General features: G+C 41.2%; 1 protein-coding gene across 2 annotated transcripts; it reads right to left on the minus strand.

Annotated features, from left to right (window-relative positions):
• Window positions 1-4113: 4113 nt before the first annotated feature.
• LOC131907979 (complement C5-like) lies at window positions 4114-12939 on the minus strand. Of its 2 annotated transcripts, none has more exons than XM_059259054.1 (3): window positions 12809-12939; window positions 8948-9140; window positions 4114-4317 (listed from the first exon to the last, which is right to left on the minus strand). In XM_059259054.1, exons 1-3 carry the CDS (start codon window positions 12886-12888, stop codon window positions 4114-4116), a joined length of 477 nt encoding a protein of 158 aa, XP_059115037.1. In that variant the 5' UTR covers window positions 12889-12939. The 2 variants fall into 2 exon arrangements, with proteins under 2 accessions (XP_059115037.1, XP_059115036.1); XM_059259053.1 differs by having other exon boundaries at window positions 8948-9143.
• Window positions 12940-19318: the final 6379 nt, after the last annotated feature.

Below are 19318 nucleotides of genomic sequence, written 5' to 3' on the forward strand. Positions count from 1 at the left end.
ATGTACAACTGCTGGGAACATGTGTATGCATAAAATTAGTTATTTCTGTAATTAGCCATCATTCGTCAGGAATTTCATAATATCAAGAGTGAGATCTACTGTAGGTTATATGAAAGCTTACAATACTGCCTTACATTAGGACTGAAGAGCTGAACGGCAAATTGGTGTTTTGTTCGGATAACATACCCTCTCCCACTTAAGAAAACTAGCAAGGCTCCAAATTAGCTCTTCCAGCGAAGTCACTGTGGTCAGGAGATTTTGTTACATTTGTTTCACCAGGCCCTGTGATTGTTCTCTCCTCAATAAAGGCACAGTGGCAGCCGGGCTGTGGTGGTGCACGCCTTTAATCTCAGCACTCAGGAGGCAGAGCCAGGTGGATCTCTGTGAGTTCGAGGCCAGCCTGGTCTACAGAGTGAGTTCCAGGACAGGCACCAAAACTACACAGAGAAACCCTGTCTCAAAAAACCAAAAAAAAAAAAAAAAAAAAAAGAATAGAGGCAACATCCCAGAACTGCTGGTCCTTGAACATCCTAGGCAAGCACTCTGTCACAGAATTACATCACTTTGCTTTCTTGCTAAGTAGCCCAGGTTAGCCTGTGACTCACAACCCTCCCAATCAGCCTCCTAGTTCTGGGATTATAGACATGCACCACCATGCCCTACAAGACCTTCTACTTCTTAAATTTTGTATGTATTATCAAAGCCGATTTATTTTTTATTTTCTTACTTATTTTTATTCACTTTAAAAATAGGTACACAGAGCCGGGTGGTGGTGGCAAATGCATTTAATCCCAGCACTCGGGAGGCAGAGGCAGGAGGATCTCTGTGAGTTCAAGGCCATCCTGGGCTACAGAGTGAGTTCCAGGACAGCCAGGGCTACACAGAGAAACCCCATCTCAAAAAAAAAAAAAAGATTCATGGAAAAAAAAAATTAGTGGAACATTTGATGTAATTTCATCTCTGCCATTGTAGATTTTAATCTCTACAAGTTTGAATTTGATCCCTTAAAATATCTTCCTTGTCTTTGTTTCAGTACTTTTTTTTTTTTTTTTTTTTTTTTTTGGTTTTTCGAGACAGGGTCTCTCTGTGTAGCTTTGCGTCTTTCCTGGAACTCACTTGGTAGCCCAGGCTGGCCTCGAACTCACAGAGATCCGCCTGGCTCTGCCTCCCGAGTGCTGGGATTAAAGGCGTGCGCCACCACCGCCCGGCTGTTTCAGTACTTTTTAACTTAACTTTTTTTTTTTTAGAATTACATGCATAAGTACTATAATTGCATCCCTATTATTGTTATGTTCACACACACGCACACATATGCACACATTCATTTAGTGTTGCTCCTATGTGCGTGTGTTCAGGTTGACTACTCGGGACTGGATCAGCTGTGGGGGCTCATCGCTGCATAAAACCAACTCCCCTCTCTCAGCAACCACCGCCTATAGCTCTTCATCTGGGTATGATTCCCTCCATCTGGGTTGGTATGTCGACTCCAGAGATTCACAACAACTCAAAATACAGAGAGTACGTGACCATGGGGTGCCCAGCACGGAATGGTACAACTAAAACACAACCCCACTCCTAAGATCAGGGCACAGTATGAACAGACAGTGGGAAGATTGGAAGATGCAGAGGAGCAGGATGTGTGTGAGGATGTCTCAGAACTGTGGTTGCCTGAGCTGCACTGTCTGCTTCTTAACTGAACATACTGGCAGAACTTACGCAGCAGGGACACAGTGACACATTTTCTTCCTTTCACAGCCAAGTCTTGGTCTACACACGAAAATTAGGATAGTGCTGTAAGCCCGACACCATTTTGACTCTTGGCCAGTGCTGTGTAAGCGCTACAAAGAAGTCTGTTAGAACCTGTTTTACCAAGGTAACAAGGTAAATCCAATATGGTCAGCAAGTCGCCCACATTCTGTGCTCTCCTTCCTTCCATGCTCATCCACCTCATGGCTCCATTTGGTCTATGGACAAACCTGCCTTCCCTGTCCAGTTGTCAAGAAGGAACTGTTAGCAGCATGTGGCAAAAACTAAGATCACAAGTTCTGAAGTTCAAAGCTGCAGTCTTGTCTTGATGCTTTTCCTTCCCTGTTCTAGAGTTAGCTTGGCCGTTAAACCCCATTAGTGAACAGAAAAATTAGTGTTGCCTTACAGTGACACCCACAGACATGAAAAAGCAGTCTCCACATGACTCAGCACAGAAGTAACAAATGTTTACATTTCAGTGATTATTATTTGCATAGTTTTTAACCTAATTTTTAGTTAACTTAGAATATTAATCTTAGTGTATCAGAGGCAAGATCAATAAAATCTGTATATTGAAGCCATGACTTAATTGAAATGCTTTCTTTGTGCTAGACAATGAAATAAGAGTTGTGAAATAGGTCAGATGTGGATGTCTTCTAATGTTCTGTAGGAGAGGAGAAGTACAGTTATGTAAATTTCCAGGAGCACAGGGTGCTGCAAAGCACACTCCTTTGGCTTTTGAGAGTACAAAAGAGAGGTTGAGGATGTGTCTCAGTGATGGAGCACTTGCCCAGGATGCAGGAGGCCCCGGGGTTTTATCCCTAGCATTGGCAGAGGGAGTGGAGACAGAGAGAGAGTGTGTGGAAATGTGAGTGGGATGGCAGGACAAGCTGTAATGGCAGGGTCCTGTGAGGGATTCATGTAAACAGCACCAGCAGCAGTTACTGAGGAAAGGAGAGGTTAAAACTGTACTATGCATAGGTAACAGCACACTGTACCCACCTCCATGTGGATGAGAACGGCAGGAAGAGCAACTGAACTGAGGTCAGTATGATGAGTCCACAGTGAGAGGGCATGGTAGATAAGGGGGCTGAGGAAGAGGGTTGGAGACAGGCTGCATAAAACTGAAGGACTCCGGACAATAGTCTAAGGTCCTTTATCCTAGAACCTTGGAGACTGAAGTCTTTATTCAAAGATGCTTTCGCTAATAATCCTTCAAGTATCTTTACATTAATTACATCAATAGAATAAAGAACTTTAGAATGTTCTTATGGGCAGAGGTTACCATCTTGTATACCACATCGTCTTGTTGGAGTCAGATCAACATTTCTGGCAATGACTCTGTCTAAGCTGGTGGCAACATCCTCACCAGGTCTTTCCTTTCCAAGCCAATGGAACAAGTGCTCTTGCTGAATGTTAAGATTATCATGGCCCTGTTGCACCTCACTATGGACATCACCAGGGTCCACCAAAACTAGAAGGTCTCTACTGTGCACAAGGTTAAAAAACAAAACAGTTCTGCCTGCCTCTGCTGGCCCTTCCCCCTAAGTGCCATAAATAAAACATCCCAGCTTCCTCCCAACACATGCACATCTTGCATAATCCATCTCTAATTGAACAGAGATGGCAAGTGTCGGGTGAAGACATAAGGTTTTACAAGCAATGTTGACATTTTTCTATGTCTTTCCTCAATCACAGTCTTTCCTGCCACTCCCTCAACAGTAAAAGTGTAAGTTTGAAACCATGCTTAGCCTGGAGAGATGGCTCAGTGGTTAAGAGCACTGGCTGTTCTTCCAGACGACCTGGGTTCAATTCCCAGCACCCACATGGCAGTTAACAAATGTCTGTAACTCCAGTTCCAGGGGATCTGACACCCTCACACAGACATATATGCAGGCAAAAGACCAATGCACATAGCATAAAAATAAACAAATCTTTAAAAAAAAAAAAAAGAAACTATGCTTAACAGACACTTTCTTAGGTGGCCGACCTTAGACAGTCAGCATCTATGCAACCCTGTGATGTACTTTAACTCTGACAGACATCTAATCCTCTTCATTTGGATTTCTTTTTCCAACTTGAGGACTAGCTACTGAATCCAAGAATGTTCTACAAACAATATTTTAAGATAAATAATTTCTCAGTGCCAAAATCATATTTGCAATTATATCTTCTGTACTTTTGATGAGTATTCTCTAGCAGGGAAGATAAAGTAATCATTGGTTATGTTATTTATTTAGCACTTGCTTTATAAATTAAAAATGATAATGCTATTTGAGAGTATAAAAGTCGTTAGGATTTGGGTTTCTCTTGAATAAAGTAGAAACAGGTCTCCACTCAATTTCAGATGTTAAAAGTTCCACATATTTATGTCAATTCTCCCCTGAAAGAAGACTCAGATACTCTACCGGGCTGCTGTGGAGTGTACACAGGCTTGTCAGTGTGAATGAAGAGAGAGCCCTTGTCATAGATGATTGGCTTTTTTTCTGATTTTGAAAAATGCTTTGACACAACTTCCAAATACACAAATGAAAATGAGCTTTGTCCTTCAGACAACTGTTGGGCCTGAATCTGTAAAACAAGAAACAAACACCATGATAGGAAAGTGAGATTGTAAAGTCGGAAAGCATGCTGACCTTGAAAAGAAAAAAATACTGTAACCTCATTAAGACCAAAATTGAGCTTGTGTATTGCAACATTTTAAAAGGTACACTAGACTGGAGAGACAGCTCTGTAGTTAAGAACATTGGTAGATCTTCCAGAGGACAAAGATTCAGTTCCCAGCACCCACCTGGCAGCTCACACCTTCCCTGACTCCAGTTCCAGCGATCCTACACCCTCATCTGTTCTCTGTGGTTATTGCCCACAATGGTACCCAAACATACAAGCAGGCAAAATCCCATACACATAGAATTTTAAAATATGATAATGAGCCAGTTGTAGTGGTGCATGCCTTTAACGCAAGCATTTGGGAGTCAGAGGAAGGCAGTCTCTGTGAGTTCAAGGCCATCCTGGTCTATATAGGTAGTTCCAGGTCAGACAAAGCTATTAGAATATTCTTAGAGGCAGAGATTACCGTCTCATATACCAGATTGTCTTGTTGGACTTAAATCAATGGTCCTGGCAATGACTCTCTGTCTAAACAGGTGGCAACACCCTCACCATCTCTAGGTTGTTCCTTTCCAAGCCTTGTCTTGAAACAACAATTAATAATAATAATAATAACGATAATAGTACAGTATAGCACTTCAGAAGTGAGGCAGAAGGATCTTGTTTTCAAGTCTATCCAGGACTACATGGTGAGAATCTGTCTCATAAACATAATCAACCAACAAATTAACTAAAACCACTACAGGAACAAAAATAATAAATTAGTTTTGCCAAAATCCCTTCATAGTCTCATATCATATTACAATTTTATCATTAAGCAGTTGAAAATCTTTTTGGTGCCATGTTTCCTAAATTTCAGACATATTTAAGAGAACTACTGTTATAGAAATTTCTTTGAAACCTTTACTTTATTGGCTTCTGGATGAATTGTGTTCTCCATTCTCTCCGTACATAATCCTGGCCAATGGCTTGGACACTTGACATTACACCACATGCTTCTGTGCACACAGTATAGATACATGCATTTCAGTTTGTGAGTGTGATCACAATCATCACCTTTATATTCGATGATATGGGGATTTAATATATTAATGTAGATAATCAAAGGAAAGGGTATTTGTGGAAATATAGGGTTTGAAAACCCTATATTTCAGTAAAGTTCATCACTGAAATCAACTGCTATGGGATTATTATAAAAATTTGAAAACAGTAAAAATCTATAGATTTTCTGCACTGAGATGCATTAAAGATGTCTTTGAGTTCTTTCTCTACTTAAAAAAAAAAACAAACTACAGCTTCTATCATAGTTGTTAGCTTGACGTTTTTGTGGGACTCCTGACAGTGGTGTGGGGGTGTCTCGCCCAGCCTTGATACTGGGGTTTGTATCCAGTCTTACTCAGTCTTCCTATGCCACATTTGGTGGATATTCCTGGGAGGTCTGCTCTTGTCTGAAGAGAGATGGAGTAGTGTGGTTGACATATTGTGCACCCCAATAAACTTATCTGGAGGTCAGAGAACAGAACAGCCACTATATTAAACACATAGAGGTTGGGCAGTGGTAGCACATGCCTTTAATCCTAGCATTCCAGAGGCAGAGACCCATCCAGATCTCTGTGAGTTCAAGGCCATACAGGAAATAGCCAGGCATGGTGACACACCCCTTTAATCCCAGAAAGTGATGGCAGGAAGCAGAAAGGTATATAAGGTGTGAGGACCAGGAACTAGACGCTTTTAAGCTTTTTGCAGCAGCTTAAATCCATTCGGATGAGGACTCTGAGGCTTCCAGTCTGAGGAAACAGGATCAGCTGAGAAGTTGTCGAGGTGAGGTTAGCTGTGGCTTTTTCTGCTTTCGGAATTCACCCCAATACCTGGCTCCCGGGCTTGTTTTTATTAATAAGACCTTTTAAGATTAGTGCTACAGAGGAGAAGTGGATCTGGGAGAGAAGGGAGGTTGTGGTGGTGATGGGGAAATGGGAGGAGTGGAGAGAGGGGACACTGCAGTTGGGATGTATTGAAAACAAAAAAAAAAATAAATGACTACAAAGAGGATTCATTAACAGTATAAAATACAATTTTAAAAAAGGTTTGGTAGTGGTCTCAAAGACAAGACTGTGACAAAACATTTAATTGACAAATGTATGTATTTGGTTTTTCGAGACAAGTTTTCTCTGTGTAGTTTTGGTGCCTGTCCTGGATCTCACTCTGTAGACCAGGCTGGCCTCGAACTCATAGAGATCCGCCTGCCTCTGTCTCCCAAGTGCTGGGATTAAAGGTGTGTACCACCACTTCTGTCTGGCACAAAATGGTATTTTATAGTGTAACATAAAATTAAGTCTATGTGTGTCAATGTTGATTTCTCCATGCTCCTCAGCTTCCTCAGTTGACCGTCTAAGCATGGCTCAGTGGGGTTTCCTGTGATGAAGGACATGTCCTGTAACTATGCTGTCCAAACACGGCTACTCTAGCACTTATAACATGGCTAGTGCCAGTGAGGAACTGAAGGATTATATCAGTTGCATTTAATTGATTTGAATTTAAAGGCAAATGTGGCTAGTGGCTACCATGCCTCATAATAAAGTGGCCAGAGAAAGTAATAGTTTGGGGAAATGAACTTTAAATTTTCATAAACCTAATAATTGGGAAACTTTCTTTTACAGAGATCAAAGCATTTATTCTTAAGAGCATTAATGAAACAATTCCTATATCTGGTTAGAATTTATTCCAAGCAATGTGTCTCAAATATGAGTAATAGTATATATTACTATTGCTTTCAAAGAATAAAAGATATGAAAGATTCACAGCATTGACATTTTGTTGCTTACAATGCCATAAAAATCATTTACAACATGAAATATATACATATTTCAAACATCTATCTATCTGTCTGTCTATCATCTATCTATATACTTGAATTAAGCGGAAATCTTACATCTATGGTTTTTAGCTATCTAAACACTAAAACAGGGACTGGAGTGATGCCTCAGTGCTTGAGGACCTGGGTAGGACCTGGGTTTTATTTCCAGCCCCCAAATCATGCAGCTCACCTGTAACTACAGTTTCCAGGGACTCTGGCTAGTCCTTCTAGCATCTGAGGGCCTGCCATGTATATGGTGCACATAAAACACACACGCAAACACACATAAAGATTTTAAAATCAAAATAAAAACTTAAAAATATTAGAAAACCCATAGAATCCTAACTTTGGGTCCTTTGTAACATTTTCATTTTTACTTTTCCCTGTATATTTCTCATTGTAGAGAAACATTTGTTTCTATGGAGCCACAGAGCCTCTTCCTCCTCCTCCTCCTCCTCCTCCTCCTCCTCCTCCTCCTCCTCCTCTCCTCCTCCTCCTCCTCTTCTCCTCCTCCTCCTTCTTTTAGTATTTTTTATTAAATTTTTTCATTTATTCTACATACCTACCAAAATTTCTCCTCCCTTCTCTCTTCCTGCTCCCTCTCCCCATCTGCCATCTACCCCCCCATCCACTCCTCCCTTGAGAAAGGGGCAGGCCCCCCATGGGTATCAACCCCATGAAGCTGAGGCAGGACCAAGCTCTTCCCTCTGCATGAAGGCTGGGCCAGGCAACCCAACATGAGGAATAGGTTCCCTCAACTAGGGCTGAGGTTCTCTCAATTTTCTGGTTTTCTGTGATCAGAATTTTAGTAAGATGGGCTGTAAGTCCTTTTCCAAGAAAAGGGCATTTACTTAAGCTTGCTGTTTCTTCTGCTGATTATCTGTGACAGTTATCCACTGCGGTAACCAATCATTTCCCTGGAGCTGCAGCTGTAGCTGTAACTCAGTGGTAGAGTTCTGGTCTAACAGAAGACCCTGGCCCCACCCTCATGCACCATCTCCTCTGGGAGTAGGGTGGGAGTCATAGATTTTGAAAGAAAATAAATGAAAACAACCATTTTATCAGTTTGGGACAGTGCGTATAACCACAGACTACTGGAGTATGGACAAATGTTAAAAGCATGCACATTTATGTTTCTCTGCTGTTTTTAATGATAATTCTCATAGACAAATGTTAAAAGCATGCGTGTTTTTGTTTCCTTGCTGTTTTTAATGTATAATTTCATTATACATTATTACAAATACAAATACAAACACAAAATTATTTCTAACTCATACTGGTATAATTTTATTTTCCAATAAAAAATGTCAACATTTACATGCATTGCTCAAAAAGCAAACACAATGTCTGTTTAGAATATTGTTCAACTCAAGGGCTTAAGAGATTGCTCAGTGGGTAGGGCACTTGCTGCTCTTGTAGAGGTCCAGGAGTTCTGTTCCCAGCACCCCTTTGGCAGCTCACCACCTCCAGTTCCAGGGGACCTGACACCCTCTGGCCTTCTTGGACACCTGAACATACACACACGTAAACTCACACAGGCTCATCCCATAAATAAAAAAATAAATCCTTTAAAAAAGAATTTTGTTAAACTCAGATTATCAGTTAATGATAATCATCTAATAATTTATATAATGGTAGACTGATACAAGTGATTCAGTTTCTGCTATCAATGTTCAAAACTATATATATTTTACCAAAAATATTCGGCATATACATTTTAAAAAGACAAATACATACTGTTAAGATTGTAGAGTTTTGGAATTTGTTTTCTGGTGATAAATTAACAGAGCCCGAAGAGTAACAGACATTTCCATCAGGATAGCTTTTTACAGAGATGGTCGCGTCAAAGGCATCAGTGTGGCCGGGGGCTCGGACTGTGATGTTTTCCGACACTCCGACGTGGAAGACCACTGGTGCTGAAACGATGAATCTGCTGAAACAGGAAAAGACACGGGGACAGTAGCTTTGGGGACAGTAGCTTTGGGGACACATTGTACTTCGGTTCATGTTCATCTCAGTGGAGACGTATTTTCTAATAGTCATGTTTTCTACTATACTTTAATTTTTGTGATCTATGACAAATTCAGCAGAGTTTCCAAGAAGTAACTTGAAGTTAAGTCCTGAAAAACAGAGCATAGAATTTGGTTTGCAGTTAAACAGGTAATTAATGGTGGGTTCTGGCCTATTCTACCTGCAGAGGACTAAAGAAGGCCATAATGGCGTCAACATTTTCTATGCTAATGTAAAAATAAAAACACAAAACCCAAGGTTGACTAGAACAGGAAGTGGGGGTATTTCTCCCAGGGAATTAAAACATCAACAGGCACTAGTCACTGAATGGCAGCTCTGTCTTCCGATGGCCGAGTGAGGTAAAACCACTAACCTTTTGTCCCCTTTTTCTGTGGTGTGCTAAGAACATGCCTATAAAACACCAGCAGGCGACTACTTAACAAATAATGGTTTGGGAGGCATCCAGGCAGTGGGACCGGGTCCTGTGCTCATTGCATGAGTCGGCTGTTTGAAACCTGGGGCTTATGCAGGGTCGCTTGGCTCGGCCTGGGAGGAGGGGACTGGACCTACCTGGACTGAGTCTACCAGGTTGATCTCAGTCCTCGGGGAAGGCTTTGCCCTGGAGGAGATGGGAATGGGGGACGGACTGGGGGGAAGGTGAGGGGGGAGAACAAGGGAATCCGTGGCTGATATGCAGAACTGAATTGTACTGCAAAATAAAAATTAAAAAAAAGAATTAATTAGAATAATAAAGATTAAAAATGTGGAAAAGTTAAAAAAAAAAAAGAAAAAAAAGAAATAATGACACTCAGTGAAGTAGTTGAAAGAAAGTGATCTTAGAAACGTGTTACATCGGTGGATAGAGATACATCCCCCACACAGTGAACCAGACGAATACCTAGTGTCCAGCTTGAGCTAAGCTATGGTGGCGTCCGACAATCATCACAGGACTGAGTCGTTCCAGTCCCAGGCTCTGGGAGGAATGTACAGAGCTCATTCACCCCCACAGAAAGTCAGGGATGTCCCAGCTATTATTCTTATGTTACATGTGAGCCAAAGTAATTTGCTCAAGGCCACATGTTTATAAGTGAGTGAGGCCAGACTCAGAGTACTCTAGTTTCTATGTTTATAATTAGGGTCAAGGTTACAAGTCTACAATCATAGATTCTTCAGTTTTGCTTTGGATGGAGTTTATACAAAACCAGAATTGATGGCAAGCTTTAGAACACTTGTTTGTTTGGGGTTTTTTTGTTGTTGTTTTGTTGTTTTGGTTTTTTTTCCAGACAGGCTTCTCTGTGTAGTAGACCAGGCTGGCCTCTAACTCAGAGATCCTCCTGCCTCTGCCTCCCAAGTACTGAGATTAAAGGTGTGCAACAACTTGCCCAGCAAGATCTGATTTTGAAACACAAATTTTAAAATGCATGGTTTTCTTCATTATTTTATTAAGTGGAAACTTACAAATACAATAATAATAATACATCACAAGACTATCTAACTTTAATAGAACTGGGTATCTACTACAAAGAAGAGAATTATGCATTAACCCCAAAGGCCTTGTCTCTCTCTCTCTCTCTCTCTCTCTCTCTCTCTCTCTCTCTCTCTCTCTCTCAGTTTTTAGAGATAGTGTTTCTCTGTGTAGCCCTGGCTGTCCTAGAACTCACTCTGTAGATCAGGCTGGCCTCGAACTCACAGACATCTGCCTGCCTCTGTCTCCCAAGTGCTGGGATTAAAGGTGTGCACCACTGCCAACAGACATGGGTACATACACACCACCTAACCTAAGAATTATTGCAGGCACCTACTGATATTATAATACTTTAAGTTATATTGTTATACTTTAAATTCTAATTTAAACTTATGAGTTTCACCAACCAGCAAGTCTTTTGTAACAATAAAGTTAGTTAACAATTAAGACCTTTTCCAAAACTGGCATTTCTCCTATCCAAGTAATTTGGGTTCATTTATAGATCAATTGAGAAATTTGTAAATCTACTCATTGGATGTGTATTCTTAGCAGGGACACAGAAAATGAGAATTGGTAATAAGATTTATTTACTGACTTTTGTATGAGCAGACCCTATTCTCAGCATGTTATGTAGACATCACTGTGCATTCTGAGCATGTTATGTATATGTCACTGCATTCTCAGCATGTTATGTATATGTCACTGCATTCTCAGCATGTTATGTAGACATCACTGTGACATTCTGAGCATGTTATGTATATGTCACTGCATTCTCAGCATGTTGTGTAGACGTCACTACATTCTCAGACATGTAGACATCACTCACTGTATTGCTACAACATTTGGTACAGGGTGTTTTACTGTTGCTCCCATTGTGAGACTAGCAAACTGCTATTCATTTGTGCAGGGCCATGGGGCTAGACAGTTATAGAATTAAGAACTTAAGTCTGTTTCCAGACTTAAAACTTTCAACAACTGTTCTGAACCAAACTTACTAAGAATTTTGAAATGTGACAAAAACTTAGGAATTAAAGGCTGCCTCAATTTCAGCGTCTAGTGGTTCTTCCCATTGTCTCTGTGATGGAGTGTTGAGACATGGCACACTCAGTGTCCAAGCCCTTAAATCTGGCTTAAATCTTCATACACATTTTGGTCCTCACTGATGTATCTGCAACATTGTGTGCCCATGTGAAGAATTTCACCTTTTTATATTCTTTAACCAGCAGCAGAGGATATGGCCCCAAGCTTGCAGAGAGGCAGGAACGTTACTCTGGCGTGCTTTCACCCAGGTATGTGCATGGCTTGACCCTTCACTTCTGCCCTTGGACTCCTACGTCTCCTTACATACCCTTACATCCTCCCCACATCCTTGCTGATGCAATCTCTCATGGAACTGCTCTTCCACCTGCTACACCCTCACTGCCTGTCATCTATTCTGTGCTCTACAGATAGTTATTGAATCAAACAGTTTATCCATTAAGTGATCGACCCCATGGTGTTCATGAAAAAGTGAGGAGCTGCCTTTCAGTAAGGGCCGATGCAGCGCTGCAGAAAGAATTCAGAGTATTTCTCGACACCAAACATGTGAGCTCAGGTTCTGAGCCTAGTTCTGACACCAATACTGTTTTGTTTGTTTTTATATGTGAGAAAAAGAACATGAAGTTGGGTAGGAGGATCTAGAAGGAATTGGGGGAGGTGAAAGAATATGATCAAAATATATTGTATGAAATTTTTTAAAAATTAAAATAGTTAATTTTAAAAAGGAGCTGATCCCCAAGTAACTGTGGCTTAACTGTAGCAAAATTATAAGAAACACAAAGAAACTAAACACCAAATACAAAGCAAAAAGTAAAACCAAGTGTATATGTATATATATATTCACACACACACACACACACACACACACACACACACACACACACACGATGTGGGTGGTAACACAGAGCTGTGTGTGTTAGCCGCCCACTGATCTGGGTGCTCCCGTGACTTTCTCACTCAGATGAGCCCACACACTTGGTGCCTCAGGAGATGGTGCTGTCAGAGTCACACAATCTGATGACTACTGATCACACCCACAACTCACACACACTATAAAATGGAGATGCTTGCTTTCCTTCACTTACATTTGTTCCTGTCCCCGACTTCCCTCCAGGAAGACCAAAACCAGAAGCATTCCCCAAAAGCCCATGGCTTGAGACGGCATCAAAACCACGTGTGTCACCTACTTGGGGCCACTTTCTGTTGAAGGACCGTGAACATGGAACTTTGGGATCAATCAGGCTGTGTTAATCATTAACATCAGGAAAAGGGATCGCTACAAAGACAACTGAAATCAGAGCTGAAACACCCTTTCATGCCCAGGAACACAGGCAGGAGGTACTGTGTAGGAACTGGTTAATACAAAATAAGAATCAAATGTGGGAGCCTGTCCTGTGAAGAAAGGCTCAGTGCTGGACAGGAAGAGTCTTGTTGCCTTGGGCTTTCTCCTCTAGAGCAGGCCATTTGCTCTGACGGTCTGGTATCGTTGACCGTGCCTGGAACAAATACCTGAAATAATGTAAAGGCAGGAAGAATTATTTGGGCTCCTGGTTTCTGGGATCTCAGCCCATGGTCACTTGTCCTCACTGCTTCTGGCCCAGGCATAGTGAGGCACACATAACAATGGGTAGCCTGCCCTGGAACACCTTCACCTCATGACAGACAGAAGAAAGAGGAGGACAGGCAGGGAGCGACATGTTTCCATGATTTACTTCCTGAAACCGAGCCCACCTCCTAAGTCTTCACTACCTCCCAAGATGGCCACCAGACTGAGCCCATCAGTGGAGTAACCCATTGATAAGTCAGAGCACTCAGGAGTCAATCGCTGCATGAAGCTTCCAGCTGGCAAAGCCTTTAACATCTCAGTGTTTGGGGGGACACTGCAGACTCACATCTTAACAGTATCTGGTAGGGTCTACTTGCTTCTGATAGTGACAGACACCTACCTAGATTTGTTTTCATGCTGACACCATCTGAGGATGGGTCTGAATTAGACAAGGCCGACAAGGTGATCCCTTGTAGAGAACACCTGAGTGACAGCATCCTTGGTCTTGGAAACATTCTATAACAACCTACCTCTTCTAAGGAGGGCCAAGGAAAACCCCCCCATCTGCCCAGCCCAGAGAAGAAGTAATGCACTGATGTGTCATACTGAGGATGCTGGCATTACTCTCTAAGTGACCCAATAGTTTAGGATTTAGCAGGGAGTGCACATACTCCCAAAGCCACGTATTCAAAATCAGCATTCATTCAGACATGTATTTTCTTTTAAAAATTCATACCTTTCAGTAGGTTTTGAATAGCTTTCATTTCAGAACTGAAGAAGATTCCTGTTGCAACTGACTCTAGTTAGTTATATGTAAATAAAATCATATGTAAATATATGTGTAAATAAATGTATATGTAAAGTAAACTTTACCTTTAAGATTTTAAGATACATTTATTTTCATGTGTTTTTATTCAGTAGAAATGTTTTATTTATACATTTCTCTATTATCCTTTCTATCTTCCTATATATTGGCTGTTGAAGGAAAACAGTGTCTCAAACAAGTTTGTATAAACGGACATTACTTGCTGACGTTGTATTGGCACTGTTCACTTTGCATTCCAAAGTCCTATTTACCAATGTTTTTAAAGCATATTTTAAAAAATGTATTCTCTAAGAATTTATACATGCAAACCAGGTGGTGGCGTACACCTTTAATCCCAGCACTCAAGGGGCAGGGGCAGGTGGATCTCTGTGAGTTCGAGGCCACCTGGTCTACAGAGTGAGTTCCAGGACAGCAAAAGTTGCACAGAGAGACCCTGTCTTGAAAAAAACAACAAAACCAGAATTTATTCATGCAAATAATGTATTTCAATCTGCGGTGATATTTGTCATCTAAGAAATAAAGCTTGTCTGGAGATCAGAGGACAGAGCCAGCCACAGAGTTAGCCACAGAGGTCAGGCAGTGGTGGCACACACCTTTAATCCTAGCACTCCGAGGCAGAGATCCATCTGGATCCATCCACACTGGGCTACATAAGATTAATCCAGTCTAAAAAAGAAACAGAATCAGGCAGTGGTGGCACGCACCTTTAATTCCAGCCCTTGGGATCACACACCTTTAATCCCAGCACTAGGAAGGTTGAGACAGGAAGTGATATGGCTGGCAGAGAAAGGAATATAAGGCAGGAGGAGACAGGAATTTGCGCTCTTGCAGAGGCTCTGTCAGGCTGAGGAGTTGGTGAGGTAAGAGGTGGTGGCTGTGACTTGCTCTGCTTCTCTGATCTTTCAGCTTTCAACCTGATATCTGGCTCCAGGTTTTTATTATAAGACCATTTAGGATTCATGCAACATCAATCATTGTCACAGCACACTCCTCCCCTCTGACCCCTCCCAGACAGATGCCCCTATTCCCTACTGTACATCTTTATTTTATATATATCATATATTACATATATATTAATACATATGTCATACTGAGTCTAATTAGTGCTGTCCACACACGCGCGGGTATGGGACTACGTACTGGAGCGTGGTCACTCTATCAGGGACCACCCCTGGAGGCCATCAACCGTCCAGTAGCACCTCAACTACACTTAACAACACCTTTACATTTGTTAGAGGGCTAAAGGAGCACAAGGCAGGATTTGATGTGCACACTCCACTGAAGGTGTCTCTCACGTGTGCCACCAAAGTGACAAAAACTCACTAATATTGTCTGACCACCTAGCGCATTACTTCAAAAGAACATCTGTGAAATGATCCAGCTGGGCCATGAAGGAGAAATCTAATTAAAACAAAGCATCTTTGCCATCATTTGGGCAACAATGAAACCACATAAGGAAAAAAACAAAACCTGAAGCTTCTTTCACAGGCGCATGCCATGTGCTCTTCTTCCACTGGTCCCGAGCTTTTAGCCACAGAAAATCATTTACCTTTGTTGTTTCGTATTGATTTTTGTGCAAGGACTCACATTATCCCCAGGAATGAAACAAACACAGGGACAAAGGTTGAGAGCCAAAACAACCCCTCAGGGCAAATTCCACAGTTAGCAGTACTTGTGCAACTTAGCACACAAACCTTTAGCATTCTCAAATGTTGCAACTTTCAGAGTTCTTTTTCCAAGGGTGACAAACAGAAGAAAGGTGACATAGGTAATGTTAGTGTTTCTCCACAACAGCTCTGCTACAAGATGGGGAAATGGCAGGTTGGTTTTTATTATGGCACTGCAGGCCGCTTAGCAGCAAACCTGGCCTCCACCCACTAGATGGCAGTAGAACCTTCAGGGAGGGCAAAGAAGTCCCTTGTTGGAAATCTCCAGGTTGTTGTGTGCTTGCTTAGAATTCGTGGAGAATGAGGCCTGTGTCCCTGTTAGAAATACAACATCCAGCAGGCTTTTCATGGGAGCAGTTTGAAGTTACTGTAGAAAATTGTCACCTCCACATCCTTTTCCTGTAGATTAGTGGTTCTCAAACCCTGTGAACTCAACCCTTTCACAGGGGTCAGCTAATACCATTGGAAAATATAGATATTTACATTACGATTCCTAACAGTAGTAAAATTACAGTTATGAAGTAGCAATGAACGTAATTTATGGTTGGGGGTCACCACAACATGAGGAACTGTGTTAAAGGGTCGCAGTGTTAGGAAAGTTGAGAATCACTGCTCTACATGGAGAAGTCATCACTTCAAATACTGTTTCTCTACTGATGACAACCAAATTCAAGACTCCGGTAAAGGCCTCACATTCCAGCGTTGGAATGCATCCAACCTATTTTCTACCTACATTCTTTACATAGTCATATCCAACTGAGCTCACTTGACTAAGATATATGAACACAAGCAAACTTTCACTTAATTTCCTGGACCTTCCTCTTAAACACCACAACTAGAACTGCCTTACACCAAGTCTCTACTTGTGTATCTAATTAGCATGTGAAACTCAGTATGTTCAAAATGGGTATTTCAAAGACCTCTACTCAACAGAGTCAAATATTGCTAAAGCATCTGAGGAAGATCTCCAACATGGAAGACAGTGACCTGTAGTTATCAAGTATTTATCCAAACTCTATTCTTTAGATATATATATATATATATAGTATGTGTATCTGAACGTTTGTATGTGAGCCATGAGAATGCTGGAAGCCACAGAGGTCATTAGTGTGAAGATATATTGGATTCCTGCGTGAGGGGCTCCTTTTCCCTTCTTATGTCCCTCAAATTTTCCATATCTTCCTATCCTGACTCAGAGTTAAGAAACTGTGATATAAGATGATGAAATCCCCCCTCAAGTTTTTTCTTCCAAGCACTCTGTTAAATATATGATGAGGGGAGAGTGGCCGCAGAGGCAGGCAGAGCTGTGGCAGAGACACGGTCCTAATAAAGACCAGAAACTGAGCTATTACCCGCTGAGGAGTTAGTGAAAACAAGAAGATTAAGAGCTTGGAACACAGATGCCTTTAATCCCAGCACCCGGGGAAGGAGCCATCTCCGTGGGACAGGACCAGAACGGATCCGAACATTCTGCCTGAGGCCAACACAGGGCCCAGCTGCGGATCCTGCGAAACCCAACAACTTGGGGGTGTTGGTGAGATTGTCCTACTGAACAACCTGCTCAGCTGAGATCCATTTGAGAGAGGTTTCAGAATCCTACAGTCTGCAGTCTGAGGGAACAAGATTAGCTGAGGAGTTGACGAATGAGCAAAATATGACCTGAGAACACAAAAGAAGGCGCCACCCAGCCACCGAACCAGATCACCAGAATCATAAGTTCACCCTACACCGACTAGGAACAGGTAAGCCCCCATCTCCGGACCGGCAGATCAGGTCTCTAGCCCCTAGGCCTCAGCCATCAGAGTCCCAGGGACCAGACAGCTACCTTTCCCTGCTCCCCCACCAAAAAAAACAAAAAAACAAAAAAAAAAAGCAACTAACCCTATGAACCTAACACCCACTAAAAACCATAAGCACACCATACACCAATTGGGAACAACTGCTCCCAGAGACAGAACCCATTAACACTGATTTGACTAAGCTGCTCCCAACAAAACAGAGCCCAACAGCACCAATTTAACCAAGAACTCCTAGTGAACCAAGACTAAAAATTAGAGCAAGAGAGGCACCTCTAGACACAGACACTGCCTGCACCGAGCAGAGGAAGAGATGAGTAGACGCCAGTGCAAAAATACAGGCAACAACATAAAGACCTATACGACAACATCAGAACCTAGTGATTCTACACCTGCAAGACCTGAACATACCAAGGCAGAAGAAACAGAAGAAATCAATCCTAAAAATGACTTTAAGAAGATGATAGAGGCCCTTAAAGAAGAAATAAAAAATTCCCTTAAAGAGGAAATAAAAAATTCCCTTAAAGAGGAAATGAAAAACTCCCTTAAAGGGGAAATAAAAAATTCCCTTAAAGAGGAAATAAAAAATTCCCGTAAAGAGGAAATGAAAAACTACATTAAAGAGGAAATAAAAAATTCCCTTAAAGTAGAAATGAAAAACTCCCTTAAAGAGGAAATGAAAAATTCCTTTAAAGAGAAAATAAAAAATTCCCTTAAAGAAATGGAAGAAAAAACAAAAAATTGGAAGAAATCAAAGAAAGTGAAGAAAAAGTAAACAGAAGAAAGAAACATTCCAAGATCTGAAAAATGAAATTGAGACAATAAAGAAAACACAAGCTGAGGGAATGCTGGAAATAGAAATCCTGACTAAATGAACAGGAACTACAGAAACAAGCATAACCAACCGAATGCAAGAGATGGAAAAGAGAATCTCTGACACTGAAGACACAATAGAGAAAACAGATTCATCAGTCAAAGAAAACACTAAAAACAAAAATGTCTTAACACAAAACCTCCAAGAAATTTGGGACACCATGAAAAGACCAAACCTAAGAATAATAGGGATAGAAGAAAGAGAAGAATACCAACTCAAAGGCACAGAAAATATATTCAACAAAATCATAGAAGAAAACTTACCTAACCTAAAGAAAGAAATACCTATGAAGATACAAGAAGCTTACAGAACACCAAATAGGCTGGATCAAAAAAAAAAAAAAAAAAAAAAGGTCCCCTCGCCACATAATAATCAAAACACTAAACACACAGAACAAAGAAAAAATATTAAGAGCCAAAAAGGAAAAAGACCAACTAACATATAAAGGCAAACCCATCAGAATAACACCAGACTTCTCAGTAGACACTATAAAAGCTAGAAGGTCCTGGACAAATGCTATGTAGACACTAAGAGACCACAGATGCCAACCAAGACTATTATACCCAGCAAAACTCTCAATCACCATAGATGGAGTAAACAAAATATTCCATGATAAAACCAGATTTAAACAATACCTATGCACAAATCCAGCCCTACAGAAAGCACTAGAAGGAAAAATCCAACCTAAAGAAGCTAAACACACCTATGAAACTCAGGCAATAGATAATCCCACACCAACAAATTTCAACACACCACTCTCACCAAAGAAGGACAACACAACACAACCATAAAAAAAAATAACAGGAATTAACAATCACTGGTCATGAATATCCATCAATATCAATGGTCTCAACTCACCTATAAAAAGACACAGACTAACAGAATG

This window comes from Peromyscus eremicus, chromosome 4 (assembly GCF_949786415.1).
Source record: "Peromyscus eremicus chromosome 4, PerEre_H2_v1, whole genome shotgun sequence".
Classification (NCBI taxonomy): Eukaryota; Metazoa; Chordata; class Mammalia; order Rodentia; family Cricetidae; genus Peromyscus; species Peromyscus eremicus.

Bases quoted from the DNA above. Each gene is read 5' to 3' on its own strand.
- LOC131907979 (XM_059259053.1), bottom strand. From the start codon at position 12,888: ATGCCGTCTCAAGCCATGGGCTTTTGGGGAATGCTTCTGGTTTTGGTC. The intron at 9,144-12,808 runs GTAAGTGAAGGA...TTCCTGTTTCAG, and splicing joins AGTCGGGGACAGGAACAAAT to CAGATTCATCGTTTCAGCAC. The intron at 4,318-8,947 runs GTATGTATTTGT...CTTGTTTTACAG, and splicing joins AAAACTCTACAATCTTAACA to ATTCAGGCCCAACAGTTGTC.